The sequence below is a fragment of the Impatiens glandulifera genome, chromosome 6 (genome assembly GCF_907164915.1).
Source record: "Impatiens glandulifera chromosome 6, dImpGla2.1, whole genome shotgun sequence".
NCBI lineage: Eukaryota > Viridiplantae > Streptophyta > Magnoliopsida > Ericales > Balsaminaceae > Impatiens > Impatiens glandulifera.
Window position 1 is genome coordinate 38,982,764 of NC_061867.1, and position 18,223 is coordinate 39,000,986.

Sequence of the window (18,223 nt, forward strand, 5' to 3'; positions counted from 1 at the left end):
TGATTTCATCTGAGGAAATTTTAAGAAAAGAGAAGATTAAAGAAAAATTTCATCTAAGAAAAGTCTAAGGAAAGAAAAGACTAAAGAACTTTTTTATTCTAAAGAAAAAAGAAGATTCATGATTACAAATTAATGTACGTTTTCGCATTCATATTTATTTTTTCACAACTTAAACTAAAATCTAATTCGAATAATTCTACACCTCATACTCTTATTAGGAGTCATTTTGTTTAATCGAATCGTCATTTTCATCCTCCTATGCTCAGTTGGTTATATTATCGTACAAATAATGTAAACTCATAATTTGAAACTTTTATATTCATTCCTAATCTTAAATTTGTTTTTCAATATAAGTCACTCCGCTCCAAATTTCGTGAGTAGACCAACTCGCGAAACAACAACCCCGTTTACACTCGTCTAAGGATAGTGACTGTGTGGCTTGTCCATAAACATTATTAATTAATATATATTTATATATTCAAGTCGGATTTAACAAATAAACACTTGGTTTTTGTTAAAATATTGGGTTAAGAACTGAAAATTATACTTTCAAAGTCAATTTAATCTTATAAAAAAAACAATTTAAGTGATCTTCTACAAATTTAATGAATGGTTCAACCCATAATTAAAGACTCGTTTACAATCACATAACTAAACATAACGGATAGTGCGTTATATATATTTGTTTTTTAATTCTTTATTTTAGTTACAGATTTTCCCTTATATAGTCTCTTAACTCACTCTTTCAATTTAAATATGCATTTATTATTTCTTATACAGCCATTTGTATTTTATTGTTTAAAGAAAGAAAAAGGTATGGTTATATTTAAACCAAAACCCGCAACTGTAATGATCTACAAACATGATCACTCTTGAAAATAAACAATCAATAAAGAAACATTACCTCTTGCCATTCTTCAAGTCTATATTAACTTAACATGTAAATCAAATACATAACACATGCACACATAATTATGTAAATCTAATTCATTTATCTATCTCCAATGATAAAATCTTCACACACCATATCTAACCTATTTCCCTGAATAATGGGATATGAAATTTTGGAGAAGTTGCAACACCTTAGCAGACACATCAGAGTATGGATAGTTGGTGAAGAATCCATGTTGTTTTCCTTCAAACTCATAGTACTCGATCGATTTACCTATTTTCTTGAGTCTCTTGGCATAATCCTCAACTCTATCTTTCAACAACTCGCATCCTCCAACAATCACCAAAATGGGGTCGAGTGCCACCTTCTGTAGATCGGTACTAAACGGTCCGAAAGGATTAGCCATTGGATGATCTGGGGTGCATCCCTTTGGCAGTGACAAACTCCAAAACCTAGAATGTGAAAAGGAACCGGGCAGGATAGTAGTTCAAAAGGGATGTTTTTTAATTAAAGGAAGTCAAAACAAAATATCCATTTTAGACACAAAAGTTTTCTAACACATGTGCAAGCAACCCTATTGAAATTCAATAATGATTCTTAATTTAAGTGATAATATTGTTTATTGTTGACCATATATATGCTACTTTAGTTGGTAATAATGCTTTCCTTGAAAAATATCATATGACCAGATCACCAGATAATTAGGACCACTTTTATGACTGGATTATCCACTAATTATATAATGGCTACAGTTGTGATCACAGAATATAAGACAATTCATTAATTAGCCTACTTACCAGAAGAGTCTCGAGCTTTGTTCACATATATAAAGCTAATAGTAAAGCCAGAAAATGGTTATGTCTAGTGAGAAATCGCTGAAAATTTATTTGCAATGACAGAAAAGTCAAAAAAAATGATTCCCACGTGTAGCAGGCCGTGACTATGTGAGTTTGTTATAATTTCCAACATTCAAAATATATATATAAAAAAAATGATTTGGAGCACGACTTTTGAGGAGCGACTCGTACAGCGAAAGTGATTTCGCTGTTATACGAAAGTGACATCGCTGTTATACAAAAGAGACCTCGTTGTTATACAAAAGGGACGAGGTCTCTTTTGTATAACAGCGAGGTCACTTTCGTATAATAGCGATGTCACTCTCGTTGTACGAGTTGCTCCCCAAAGTCGTACTCCTTATCATTCCTCATATATAAAACTACAATTAACAGTTTATACTACTAACAAATTATTCTTATAGAACAAAAGAGAAAGAAAAAATTGGCATAAAGACCGTGATTGTCCGCCCCCAAATGACAACTAGATTAATAACTTATTTTTTGCTAAAATGTTTAAAATCTAATCCGAAGAGTTGTACCAAATTATTGCATTTAATCTTATCATGAGCAAAAGATTTTCATTTTATAATTACAAATAAATTAGTAACTTATACATACAATTCAAAATAATCTAGACATTCTCAAATTTTATAAAAACCTTATTAAACCAATTATAATGATTATTGTAAAGTAAGTATAGTCTAGCCATAACTGTGATTATAAATTAATGTCTAGAATTTGACTCCTTGCTTCATAGTTTTAACTTTCAAAAATATAAAAGACATAAATATTAATTTCTTATTAATCATCCATCATTATAATCTAAAATAAACATTATGAAATTAAATAGTCTTGAAATTTTTAATAATTTAATCTATCTATTAGAAAAAGATTACTCATATTTGTCCAAAACTGAGTTATATGATCAAACAAAATCAAATATAATTGTCAAGTAATTATTGGATTAATCCAAATAATTCAACACACAAATCAGTCATTAATGCATTTTTACTAGAATAATTTTAAAATTCATTTTTTAATCATTCAAAATAAATAAAATTATTTAAAAATAATCACAGCCTCATTATCTAAATAATCAGATATCCAATCCAACCAGGCCTACCTAGATCAAACAGAAACTAAGAAAATCTAACATTTAATGGTCGACCCGCCCGCATGATCACTCGTACGCTAATAAAATATTTATATATATTATGTGGAGTCGTGATCTAGAAATCCATGGTCATCATCATTATAATAATTAAAATGAGTGTAATGAATCATGTGGTAATTACTTGACCACGTGAATGATGGATTTGCCTTTTAAGGTGATAATGACTCATTTTAAGGGCTCATTTGTTTTATACTAGTTCTTCCCTCAACTTATTAATAATTTCTTAAAAAATATTAAAGAAATTTCATTATTTCATATTGGCATAATATAAAAATTCTTCCAAAAAGATGTTTGGGTTTGTATCCCTTATTTACAATTATACATTTCTACTTCCATATACATATGTAAATTTCCAAACAAGATAATTTTTATTTTATTTTTGTTTTCAAATTATATCCTATAGTACTATTTATTATTAGGTGATAGATAAAATAAATTAATATATCTTTATCATACTAATAAGAGATGACATAAGACTTAATTACTCAAAGATTATCCTTAATAATATCCAATTACTATTTATCCTTAATTAATATTATAATAATAATAATTATTATTATTATTATTATTATAATAAAAAAACAACTTCAACTTCATTTATTTTTGTGAAACTTGTATTTCATTAATATCAAATAACAAGTATCCGGTCATTCTAAAATCACCCCTCGATAAATTCGAGTAAAAAGAATAACTATTAAATATATCCCAAGAATATAATGAATAAAAAGTTAAATGATTTAATGAATTTATAAAAGAAGATAAATGATTTAATTAATTGATAAAAAAAAAAATAAGAGGGAGAAAAAATGAATAATTAATTAATAAATATTAAATTTAAAAAATATATTTAACATAGTATAAGGAGGTTAGATGAGCCAATTTTTAATAGTATGTACGTTTAAATAAATTTTATTAATACATATGTCTAACTGAGTTAGTTTTACAATTATATACGTTTAAATAAGTTTTTTTTTAATTTAAAATACTATTAATCTAATATGTTTATAATTTTAACATAAAAAAAGAGAAATTTTCAATTCAATTAGAAAAGGGATATTTTTGATTACATTATTTTTAGATGATATCTTTTATATACCACTCTTAACAAAATACAAAAGTTTAAAGTTTAAAATTCTTATATAAATTAAATAACAAAGATATATAAAAGAGGGAAAAAAAACTTAATTGTGGCTCTACTAACTTGATATGACAATGATGGGCACTAATTATGACCCCAATAGTTCCACCATTGTTGTAATGTTGCTTAGATTCCCCAATACTGTCTACTATTAGGTTAGCCTCTCTAAGAATTTTTGGACCCTCCTCACTTTCATTATAGCTCATATGTCAACATCGATCCTTTGTGGGTATTATGTCCCCCCATGTATAATACCCTTTATGTAAACTCTAAGATTTTCTTCACAATGCTAGTCAAAATTATGGTGTGGGTTAATCCCTTTGACCACACTCTTCAAAATATATATATTAATAGAACATGACACCCCACAATCTTTCTCGCTTCAACTCCAAACACTTTAAAGTTGGAATCAATATCGTGACATTTTAATCTCTTATGTCAACTCTTATTTTGATGAGTTTTTAAAATAAAAATATATGATTCTCTAAGATGATTATGAGATAGTTGATCTTATCATTGTAAGAAGGTCCCAACCTTTTCTGGTCATCAGGATTCGAACATAAAATTGGTCTTCAAACAGTCCCACTCATAGGTTATTGGTGGCATAAGGTACATGGTGGGAAGATGGACCCATTACAAGATCTTTGTAGAATAAACATTGACCATTGTGACCTCCAAAATTCTCTACCCACCATTTTCCTTATTTGCTAGGTTTTATAGGGCAGATAAACATGTCACATACTATCCCAAAAGAAAGGAAACAATCACAACTTTTAGACATATTCTTTTTTTCATGTGTTTAGACAAACCTCTCTAATACATAGGCTTATAACAATTTCGTCACTTCCTAATAAAGTCATACAAAAAAAGTAGATTGGCTTAAGAAAGTCTTCATTCAATTTTATATAGAGATAATTGATGAAAAATAGCCATCTCTATTTTCTTGATTAGGATAATTTAAGTTGTCCAAAATAGTGCAACACAACATAAACATGTCACTAAAATTATAACGATACAAAAATATTATCATATTATTGACAAAAGTATATCAAATACGAGTTAGTTTTTCAGTAGAAAAACAAAGTACTAACTCGTTAGATCAATATTAGAACTTAAGAAGTCATTTTGATAGGGTAAAAAATTTGAGTAATTATATCAGGATAATTTTTTTAAAAAAAGGAAAGAAGAAACAAAGCTAGTACTAAAAAAACATGCTCAAGTCCCTATATTAAGGTTTTTAGATGAGCATAAATGAACTTGAATATGAATTTCCTTAACAAATGCATAGCAATCATGAAAGAATTTCATACTTATTTTGGAGTCCAAAGTTTAGATTTGAGATTATCTATCATTAAAAAAACAATTTCTTTACGAATTGTGCATGGGTGAAAAGTTTAATCTTTGTCTATATGAGACATATATTATAAATTTAATTTGAATATATTATAAAAACTCATTTTATATAAGTACTGAAATTGATAACTAATTACTCTATATAGATTTTTTTTTAAATGATCACTTTGTATTTTTATGTAACTATTTTATTGTTTTTAATAGGTGGGAAACTTTATATTTTTACATATCTTGAAAGAAAGCGAAATTATTACAAATAATAAGACATAAATAGGAGAATATCATAGAGACATATAGCAAGCCCTAACTCCCTTAAATCATTATATTATTTGGAAAAGTTACTTTATTCTTAACTTTATGGGGTATTGTTCATCGGTTCGGTTCGAGTTATTTGAGTATGTACCGTGGCGGGTTATATTCTACCGCTAGACCACTTGTGCTTTTGTTACCTAATTTTTTATTATTAAAACTTGAGTTCAAAATATTCTAATTTGATTAATTTGAATTTTTTCTTAAATTAAGTTTGGAAAAATAAATAATAAAAAAATGAATTCGGTTTTCGGTTTGGTTTTCGAGTTGAGAGCCAAACTCGAAAACCAATTCAAAAACCGTGTTTGAATTCGAATTGGTTTGAAATTCGATTCGAAAACAGAAAATGAAATTCGAATTCGATTTAATCGAATTCGGTCGGAGATTCGGTTCAGACCAAATATTGAACACCCCTACCGCAAATATCGCATACACAAATAACTAATGACAATTATAGCTAATAATAGTCTACCAAATTCGTCTTTGCATCAAAATAAATAAATAAAAACCTCAAATTACATCATTTAATATATATCTATCTATATATATACATATATAATTTATATGTTTTATTGAAGGGTAAAACTAGCTAGGATGATTCTACCGTCAATACTTTAATTTCTGTTAATCTTTAGTCTCAAGAATCTTTAGTTAGTATATATATATATTTTACAGATAAAATTCAATAAATAATGAAAAAATGGATTTATAATTTTTATGATTAATAGATTCAAACACCATGTAAATAACTCTCCATTTGTTTTAAGTTACTTTTTTTAACCAAAACTAGTCAAATAAAACTAAAATAAAAAGTAGTTAATTAAAATTAGGTAGGTATGTACCTGTCAAGGATGTCCATAGTGAGCAGTTCCTCCGGCGGGCCCTCAGCCTCAGACTTGGTTTTCACGGTCCCGCCGAAGAAGGGCGCGATGAGGACATATCCACGGACTCTTATTGGCTCAAGTTCGGGCGACCCTTCCTTCAATCTAACAGCCATCTGATGCGCAATATTACCACCGGAAGAATCCCCCACTATGAATACATTCCCAAAATCAGCTTCCCTCTCGTCTAGCCACTCGTCCGACTGTGTTCGAAGCCAGGTTAGAGCTAGCATGGCGTCGTCCATCGCCGCAGGAAGTCTATGCTCGGGAGCAAGACGGTAATCAGGAGAGACGATGAGGGCGGGGAGAGCTGAGGAGAGACGGAGACAGAAGCTGTGGCAGTTGGGCCAAGTACGAGACCCAACGCAAAAGCCGCCACCGTGGAAGAATATGACAATGGGGAGTGGTTTTGAATTTGCAAGAGGTGTCGGTCGGGGTTTGTAGAGGCGGAGATTGAGATCATGGGTTTTGTCGAAACGACAGTCTTTCCAAGCGACGGATTCGTCTTCTTCATGGTTGTGGAATGGGAAAATATTGGTGAAGTCGATATCTTGTGAACGGAAGGTAGAACCGTCGCTATAGACTTGAAGGATGCCTTGAAAATCTTCTACTAGTTCTGCAGGAAGGGAGCCCATCTCGCTCTATATCTATATTTTGTGTTTTCTTCTATCCTCTCCAATTACTCCCACTCTTTTATACTACTAAAAATTACTTCTTTTCTTCATGTGTTGTCTTCACATATATATGCTCTCTTTAAGTAAAGATACAACATTTAATGGATTAATTCTAAATTACCCAAATAAAAATATATTTCATAATATTTTGTGTATTACATTATACTTTTTAAAAAAAATTGTTACTTCTTTTTTCTATGTATCAAACAGGTCACAATCATTTTTTATTCCTAATATTAAAAAAAAAATTAATTTTTTTTTTTAAGTTTGGTCAATTAAAAGAACTAGCATGTAACCCGTCCATATGCACGAGTAATTATATAAAAAAATCGTGAAAAAAAATTACGTTAAAAATATAATAATATTTTTAATTTTATTTTTAACCGTTTTAAGTTTATGGGTACCCACAATTCGACTCAAATATCAATTTATTCTCATATATATTCAAATTAATCACAGCTCTCAATCAGGCAATCCGAACACTTTAAAAATTAAACATTATTAATTAATTATATATATATATATATTTGAATTAAAAATATAATAAACGTATTATTTATAGTGAAACTAAATTTAGATGTATTAAATAGAGTGGTTGACTATATCTATCTTATAATTATTATACATAAAATATTAATTTTTTCAAAAACAATTTATTGAAAAATCTTTTAAAGGATTTGAAAGATCTCGACCCAACTGGAGAAGAACATTGATTTCTTCAAGTGATTTATGTTATTTATAAAATGAAGATAAGAGATGGTGAAGTTATAATAACTTGTAACTAAATGACATAATTAGATAAAAAAAAATATTAATATATTATTTAAATTATAAATAATTCAATTCTTATTAATCAATATAAGTATTTGAAATACAGATTAGGTAAATTTAAATTGGACTTTGATAAAATAGATCATTTTTTTTTCAATTGTTCACTCTTATTTCTTTTTATTTTTATAATTTTGCTAGATTTTTTTTTTATCAAAAATGAAAGAGGTTAAGTGTGTTGGCCAAGTTAAAAGATGAAGATGAAGGGCATAAATGAATTTCTGACCAAATGCATGGTATTGATCAATTCAAGTTAAGGAGGTAATGGTTCTTTTTCCATCCAAATACATGCATATGATTGTGTGTAAATATTGGACATATCACATGACACAAAATATATTATCTGATATAGGTGGAATATATACAATGTTTCTATTCAAACAATATATAATCCATATCAGAATACATGCTCTTAAACTCTCCACTCGTGTGAAGGCCTGCCGGGCTTCACATCACAAAATTTCATTATGTGAATTTGGACTACATCTACTATTCTTCAATTCATTCCTATTCCTTTCTAATTAATTATACAACCATTACCAACCATGAAAATGAAATTAGCTTTCCATCCAATATCTTAGGCCTCTTTTTTTTATATTATATTTCTAGATTATTATATTAAAAATTGTATATTTATTGAAATATAAAATAATTTAGATAATATTTTTTAAATACTATATACAATTTACCTACAAAATTGAGTAAATATAACACTATAATCTATGTTACGATGAATTACATGACAAGCCCAACAAAACCGATTTTGTAAATAATCTTCATAATAAAGAATAAAATAATCTTATACATAAAATATCTTTAACATTTTTAATGAGATTATGATTTCATAAGAATTTAAGATTTTGATAAAATATTAACTTTTAAATAAAATTATTAATCCAAAAAAAATATATATATTCAAATAAAAAACGGATTAATAATTTTATTTAAAAGTTAATATGTCAAATACTTAAAGCTTGATATTATATTATGATAATTTATATTTGTGATAAATTGGAAATTTTAATATTTTAAAACCTAAGAATTCTAAAACAAAAACCTTATTAGAAATTTATTGATAAAAGAAATCTTTAAGAAATAGTTAAATCTTTGGCAAATGTAAGATAGTTTCTTGTAAAGTTTTCTTTCTTTCACTTAAATTCCAATTGACATTGTTAATAAATAACGAAATATTGTAACAATTCTAAATATATATTTTAAACCAAAATTTATGCAATTTAATATATATATATATATATTACAAAAATATATCACTAAAGTTAAAAATATAATATTTTTTCAAAAAATTTATAAATATATTATTACAACTAATATAATAACATATAAATCAAACAACGAAGCTAATAATATAATTAAAATTTTATAACGTTAATGTTTGCAATTTTTATAGCAAAAAGACTACATTTTCATTATATATTATAACACATAATATGTAAATAAGGGTTCAAAGTTGGAAATTAAGTATAAAGTAACTTTATAGTTTTAATATTTAAATTTGTAATATATATTGCATTAACATTATTAGATAATTTCTTCGCAACTAGTTCGGTAACTCTATGACAAAGTAACATTACAAACTAAATTGTAATCATATTTAATAGTTTTAAACTATCGTTCGAAATATTCGTAATCTTATAACAAACATTTTTACATTAAAATATTTAAATGTGTACTTAATTAGTTGTTTTCTAAATATTAGTAAATGTTTAATGCACAATTAGTTGAAGTTCTTATTAACTAATTTGCCTCGTTTTTAATGTCAACATCATTTCATCCAACTATCCTACCCTTACGCCATAAATTTAGTTTTTTTCAATAGTTTCTTCAATCTCTCTTCCCTTTTAACTGTTTTTATAGGATCTAGATTTTTATTTTCTTTCTTGCAATACTAATTGATATCAAACAACGACGAAACTCCCATGTACGACTTAACCATCAATGAGGAGGACATGTCGTCCGACTATAATGATACTCATCGGAGCTAGATAGGGTGAAGGTCGAGCTTTGAAGCTCGACCCAAGATTGAAAATCTAAAGGTCGAGATGGAGGCGATGAGTACTTTGCTACAATTGGAAATCCAACTTCATATCGTAAAATGCATATTCTCCTTGATGATATTATGATTGATATGGCCTCAAATTGGGTTAAATATATCCCCAACATCCTTTGAAATATGTTGATAAACTTTCTAGGTTGTTGTTCTTGACTAATAGCTCAAGAACATAAACACAATTTTGAAAAAAAAATCAAAATCAAATTTTGATATTTCTGATTTAGGTTGATTCAGATCGATATGGCCTAAAATTGGTTTAAATATGTCCCCAACATTCTTATAAACATGTTGATAAACTTTCTAGGTTGTTTTTCTTGAGTAATAGCTCAAGAACATAAACCCAATTTTGAAAAAAAAATCAAAATCAAATTTTGGTATTTCTGATTTAGGTTGATTCATTCAGTTTTGTTTCGCTAGAATGCTTACAAATGATCATATGATCTTTTTTCAATCAAGAAATCAGACAATCATACAATATATTAAACTGGTCGAACTAAAATGTAAGAATTTCAAATTAAACTTATAAACCGAATTACAACATGATTGGAAGTTTACTGTGTTAGATTAAAATCCTTAACTCTTTTGGAAGCTTTCATGAATACCTAGATCAGATCCTTACAACTTTACACATTGAAATTTTAGAAAAGCTTTAAGATCTTCAATGACGGATTTTCGTTCCAACTTGATTTAGAGGTGGAGAGTGGATCTCTTGTACTTGGTTTGCCCAGAAAAGACTATTTATAGCCTCCCAAGATTGGTTGATCAACCAAGTGGGCTTGATTTATTCAAAAGACTATCAATCGTCTTTTGTTTGATCTTCGACGAGTTGTCCGTATAGGCAATGATACTACCTTAGGGTGTATGGAAAATGATCACTAAAGTACGATGATTATTTCACCTTTTGAACGAGATCAAATGGTGGAGAAACGATAAAGTTCCATCTTTGAAAAATCAAAGATGGAACTGTTCTTATCCAGTTCGTCGTCGCAAGGAAGAAGACAAACTAGATGAGAACGATGTTGTTTCCTTCTTCTGCGTTTAAGCACTAACGAAGTGCTGAAATGTCATCGTTTTGAGCTTAAGGGCTAAAAAATCAGAGATGAAACTGTTCTTATCAAGTTCTTCATTGCGAGGAAGAAGACAAACCAGATGAGAACGATGACGTTTCTTTCTTGCGTGTATTTGGTTTTTTAAGCTTTAATGAAGCGTAAGTAGTTTGCCAATAACTTTCTTATGATTCATATGGTTGTATGAAACCAAAATATGAACACTAAAGGTTAGTTTTAATCAATTCAAAAAAATAAATTTTTTATTTCTATAAAAAATTAGTTTTAATAAAAAATGATCGGGATGACCTGAAATTGGATTAAATATGTCCACAACAACCTTAGATACTTGTTGAGAAGATTTTTGGGTTGTTGTTCAAGAATAAAAACCCAGTTTTGAAAAATTTTAAAATCAAATTCGGGTATGTTCATTATTTTTATTTTTGGGTATTTTGTGATATTTATTTAATTGTTGTAAGCCATAAATTAAACATAAATTAAGGTTAAAATTATAATTAAATATTTTCAACCACTTTTTGGGTTTAATTTGAGTATAATAAATACAATATTTTAACCTCAAATTAATTTTGGTTTTTTATTTAATTTTTCTAATTAGGGTTTAATTATCACAATAATTAACCTTATTTTGATCTTTAATTTATTTTTGGGTTATTTTAAATTTAAAAATTCAAAATATTATTTTAATATTATTATTATTTAATAATATTATTTGAAAATTAGATTAGATCAAATTTTCATGCTTACAATTATGTTTAATTATTTAAACTAAAGTAATTCTAGAAAATCAAATTGTGATTTGATTATTGCAAATCCCTGTATTATTTAAAATCGAACCCCAGAACTAATAATTTTCAAATTCTGAGAGGGATCATTAAAAATCTTTTAAAATAATGTTTTATATTAAAACAAAATTTCTAACACGCAAACCGATGTTGAAATTCTCAAACCTCGAGTTTTTCCGCGAAAATCGAAACAAAGGGTTTTTCTGGGGGTTATACCCGCATTTCAGCCCGAAACGATGTCGTTTCTACTCTGGTTTGTTTTCTCCCTCGCGACGAACATCCATGATGATCACCCGAAACTTTTAGTTTTTTCCAAAGTGAAACTCATTCGATACTCAACCAAAACGGCTAATTTGAAAGTTGAAATGATCACCCTAACATGTGATCATTTCACCTACGATCATAGGCTTCATCATCACCTATGTCGATCAACTAGATGAAGAACAGAAAAAAGACATTAATGGCGTTTTGTCTGAAATTTGTTTCACTTGATCGATCAATCGACCTAAGGACACTATTGTAAGCACGAAAAATCTACACACTAAACTTATAAAATTAAATAATTATTATGATTTATTTTCAAATAAATAAAATAAAAATAGTTAACCCATAGCCAAAACCTAATTAAAACAATTAATTAGATTTATTATTATGATAATTAAAATATAATTAATTAAGAAAAATGGCTAAAGCAAAAAAATAAAACTATTTGGGATAAATGTTGTACTCATTTTATCTTAAAATAATTTTAGAAAAAAGTTAAAGGATAAAGATAAATAATTTAGGATGAAATAAGGTACCCATTTCATACCCAAAAATTATTTATTTAACCCAAAAAATATACAAAAATATATATAAAAAAAATAGCAAAACATTCTTCATATTTATTTTAATATTTTATATTTACAAAGATAAATATTAAAGACAAAAGGGTGAAAGAAAAATCAATTTCAAAACCAAATGGATTTTTAAGATTTTAAAATAAAAATAAAATCACAATCAGTTGTAGTCGAATCTCGGAGAAAAAGCTACAGTTGAAACCATGTCTATTTGATGGACATCATCCAATGTCCCAAACACGTTGACGTAGCCCATTGTAACCGAAGAAACACGCGTCCGTGCCTAACCAGATCGCCAACGCCAATTAACTAAAACACTAACGATGCGCCCGATCGCCAACGAAACGCGATAGAGCACTAACGGAACGGTCCACGTTCATCAACAATGCTCAAAACGACGTCATTTTATCTACAATTGTCTTCTTTGCCGCGATCGCCGGAGAGATAAGGATGAAGTCCCATCTTTGATTTTTGAAAGATAAAATTCAACCGATAGTCAACCAAATCGACTGATTCAAAAGGTGAAATGATCATCCTACCACGATGATCATTTCCTCTACATCAATAGGTTGTGGTCATGCCTATTCTAGCAAGTTAATCCAAGAACAACTAAAACATCATTAATGTCTTTTGGCTAATTCGATCAATTTGAGTCATCCAATCGATTTGGAGAGGTTATAAATAGTCTCTCTTGACAAATCTGAAGACTATGGATAACATCTCAAGCCTCAAATCAAATAATTTCAAAAATTCTCCATTAAAGCTCAAAGCTTCTAATTTTTCGAAATTTTTGTATAAAGCTCTAAGGATTGGATCTATGCATACCAAAAACTTCTTTAAGGTCCAAGGAATATTCTCCAATCCTTAGTTTGCTTCCAATCATCCTTTAATTCATAATTCTAGTTTGAAATTGAAATTTTATATTTCAGTTTTCATAATTTTGTATGTTGTCTACTTGTTGAATTTTAGGATTGGAAATCAATCCTAAAATTATTTACATGCTTCATGTTTAGATTAGAATCAATCAATCTTAAACAAAAAAAATTCAAATTTGAATTTTAAAAATCTAAAATCGGGTTTACTATTCTTGGGCTAATCCTCAAGAACAACAACTCAAAAAGTTTTCCAACATGTTTCTAATGATGTGGGACAATATTTGGATCATGTTTGATCAAAATCAAAGTTTTCAAACTAAATGGTTTTTTTGAGTTCTTGAATTAGTCCAAATGAACAATCAGTGTTCATGGTATCAATCAAGTATATGAAATATAAGAACACTATTGGCAATCTCCTTTTACTTGAAAACAACTTTAAAATCAAAAACCCAATTTTTGGCTACAAACTATTTTGAATGAATTGATCATCACTCATGTCTATTGATACCTTGAGGTGATGTTCTAAATGTTTCTGTGAGCTTTTTGAAGCTACCCAGGCTCTTGGAGTGAAGAATACAAGCCCCCATCAAGATTGAAAAACTTGCAATTTGTATGTTCTTGAGGACTGAGAAATCTAACCAAGGACCGACAAGTCCAACCAAGGATTTTCATCTAGGACCGAGGTTTCGACTAGTTTTCTTCAATGAGGACCGAAAGGTCCGACCAATGTTCTTCAGCTAGGATCGAGAGGTCTAACCGGGGATTTTTACATCCGACCGAGAAGTCAGACATAGAACCAAGGAGTTTCGCAACTGACCTAGAACTCTTGAACCCAAGACCGATGAATTTTACGTAGGACCGAGAAGTCAGACCTAGGAATGAGGAGTCTCGCACCCGACTGAGAACTCCTAAACCCAAGTCCGATGACTTCCATATAAGACCGAGAGGTCCGACCGAGAATTCTATCCCAGGCCTGTTTAGTTCGCATTTCTAAAATTATTTTTGTAATTTTAGAACATCAAACCATTTTATAAAAATCTTAAAAAATTAGAAAATAATTCCAAAATATTTTTGGGATATTCCCATAAAAACATATTTTGATAAATGCTTGTTTGGGATATTCTTCATGTATTTTCTTCCCTAGTTGTCATCAGAACATGTACTAGCATTTCAATATTGTTGTTACAATAGTTTAAATAACGCTACAACATATGCATGCCTAAGATCGGAAGAAAATTCAGTTAAAATAAAATGCTATACAGTCGATTTTCAAAAGCCAAATTCATAAAGTATAGACTATTTTCAAAACGGGTATGGAGGATGAAGCGTGAAATACCTTTCTCGAGTATGACCAAACTATGAACTAAAATAAACTCTGGCCTATACGTTTGTATACGTATGCCATTTTTATTGATTTTCAAAAATCAATTGGTGACTCTATTTTCAATAAATAATCTTTTAAATTAAATATTTTAATTAATTTAAACAATGGATTTCTAAAAAATCAAATTGTAATTTGATTAATGCAAATCCCCGGATTATTCAAATTTGAAAAATAAATTAATTATTTTCATAATTAATTTTAAAAGATGTCACTAATTATTTAAATCTTTTAAAATAATATTTTATTTTAAAAAAAGATTCATAACACGCAAACTGAGGTTGAATATATAAGACCTCGAACTTCCACGGAACCGAAAGAATTTTTCTAAGTGTTACAACTTTTTGAAGACTCTATAGGGGATTAAATGTTTTACTAGAAACATAAACTTAACTTTTAAAAACAACCAACTTAACTAGTAGAGACATTTAGGGCATTGTGGGACATAAAATCTAAAAATCTATTTTCCACACGTAACCAAATGTCGGACTCATTTCTCTTAATTTTCTATTTTTTATAAATTGGGTGGCGACTCGAGGATAATTAATATTGAAAAAAATAAAGTACACATATGACGTCTTCCCATTAAAAAACTATCAATCTCTCCCAAATTCTACGGTATGTTAAGTTATGCAGTTCTTTATAAGCCGCAGTTTTAAAACTTTAAATTTTCAATAACTTTAATTGGTAATACGATATATAAGGACCACTACTACAAAGAGTATTACACCCTTGATCGTGAAATATCGATTGCTTGTTGAACCCTGTGAATTGCGTGAAAGTAGGATACTCCAAATTCGGGGGTCAAAGAGTTTTATAAAACGTTCTTGGTGGAAAAAAACCGTGAATGAAAGATCCCACTAAATTGAATTGGGTCCATGAATCTAAGAAATAGTGAGAATTCTTGATCTCTCTCAATAATTGATCTTTACGGTGCTTCCTCTATCAATTAAATCCTTTATCCATAGAATAAGTAGTTAGGCATATCTATTTCTTCATACTTTGGCTTCTATGAAGGTTCTTTCTTTGCTACAGCTGATAAAAATCTAACGCCCACACCGGATATGGACCGAACTGTCTCACGACGTTCTGAACCCAGCTCACGTACCGCTTTAATGGGCGAACAGCCCAACCCTTGGAACATACTACAGCCCCAGGTGGCGAAGAGCAGCGTCCCATATATTTTCATACTCAACGGTTTTATCACGTACAACTTGAATGATCAGTCAATTCTCTCATCATGAACGACACGATCGATATGAACGACACGATCAGCACAATTGGCACAAAACGAAATGATCGGCACGATCGGCAAGATATCAAGGTCTCGGTTCACTTATGGTGTTCGCGGTTGCTAGTCGGTTTTGGTCGCTTTCGGCACGATCGGCACGATCGGCACAATCAACACAATCGGCACAAACGACAAAAACGATACGGTAACTCTAATAACTTGGTTGTTCATTCAGCTGCAAAACTTGATTGGAAAGTTAGGGTTTCTGTTTTACCCTGTTATTCACTAGCTAGGGTTTCTAGTGTAACTTGTTCTATAATTGCTCTGTTTTGCTGTTGTTTCTTATTCTTCATTAAAATGGGAAGAAAGAAAAGTAATAAGAATAAGGAAGTAAAAGAATTTTTGATGGAAGGTTTAATGAAGGCAGCTAAAATTGAAATTGATAGGATTCTTGAAGAAATTATCCAGGAAAAATAGGAATGCAACAAAGGTCATGAACCAATTGCTGATAAAAATTCTGAAGAAAATGTAGCAAGAAATTAGGGGAAGAAAGAATGAATTTGGAAGGTTGGTTACAATTTAAGAGCAAATCTCTTTGGACTGAAAAATCAAATCACAAAGCTCCTGATGCACGCAAAGAAATGAGAGATTGTGCTCAACAAAGAAAAAATGCAACAAACAACCGTCCAATTGAATGTATACTATCTTAAGGACTGTAATTTACTACAGAAGAAAGAGTATGAAAAGATAGTAAACTGGTCAGTTGAAACAATGAAGGAGCTAATGAAATCCCTAAATCTAAGACCTATACTATCAGGAGCAATTCCAGCTGGAGAGTAAACGAGGTCTGGAAAAATAACACAAGAAAGAAAACAGAGGATCATGCTTTTAAAGGAAAAATCTACTTGGGCAATGTTAAAACAAAAGTTGAGGTACTTAATTCTCCTTTTGAATTTAAACTGTCAACTGAAGTGGAAGAAAAATGTGTTAAAGAATTGGAAAATGTAGTGGTTGGAAACTATATAGGGAAGAATAGAGTATCATTCTTAGTCACCAAGGAAGCCTTAATGAAACATTGGGAGCAGAAGGGACTAGTTAAGATTTCTGCAAATATACATGATCTCTATTTTTTGCAGTTCAAGAAGGAATCAAACTTGGATGATATTCTGAAATATGGGCATACTTATATTGGATCAAATTGTATGAAGCTGGAGAGATGGTCTGAAAAATTAAACTTGCTAAGCAAACCAAAAGAAACAACCCAGATATGGTTTAATCTTTAGAACATCCCAGCACACATGTACAATGCAGAAGCTTTAAATCACTTTGCAAGTTTATTGGGAAAACCATTATTCATTGACCCAATTACAGAAGGAGGAGAACAACTTACCTTTGCTAGAATAAGCATTGAAGTGCATCTTCGAATTACGCTGCCAAAGAACATGACAGTAGTTGACAGGAAAGGAAAGTCTACAATCATGGAAATCTCATATGAATGGAGGCCAGACATGTGTGTTTTTTGTGATACTTTTCAATATGCTAGCACTAAATGTGAAAAAATAGTTGAGGAAGAGCATATAATCCTAAAAGCCCAAGAAGAAGAAAAGTAGAAAAATGAAACGAAAGAATCAAGAATCAAAGAGCATATTGGGAAAGTTAAAGAAAATTAGCAAGGAAAAAATACAGAGGAAGAAATCAAAGAAGAATTAGAGAAGGAAGAAAGTAATGATGTAGAGGAAGAAAGCAATGTAGAATCAAATAATGAAGAAATCAACGAAACTGATGAAATAGGGGATACTAAAGAAGATAAACTTAAAGACAATAAACATGAAGAGGCAGAAGATGAAATCAAAGATACAACAAAGAAAAAAAACACAGAGGAAACCAAGGTT

General features: G+C 29.5%; 1 protein-coding gene across 1 annotated transcript; it reads right to left on the reverse strand.

The window, feature by feature from the left end:
• Positions 1-875: 875 nt before the first annotated feature.
• LOC124942456 (probable carboxylesterase 15) lies at positions 876-7,252 on the reverse strand. The gene is made up of 2 exons (XM_047482968.1): positions 6,545-7,252; positions 876-1,344 (listed from the first exon to the last, which is right to left on the reverse strand). Exons 1-2 carry the CDS (start codon positions 7,216-7,218, stop codon positions 1,035-1,037), a joined length of 984 nt encoding a protein of 327 aa, XP_047338924.1. The 5' UTR covers positions 7,219-7,252; the 3' UTR covers positions 876-1,034.
• Between the last annotated feature and the right edge of the window lie 10,971 nt (positions 7,253-18,223).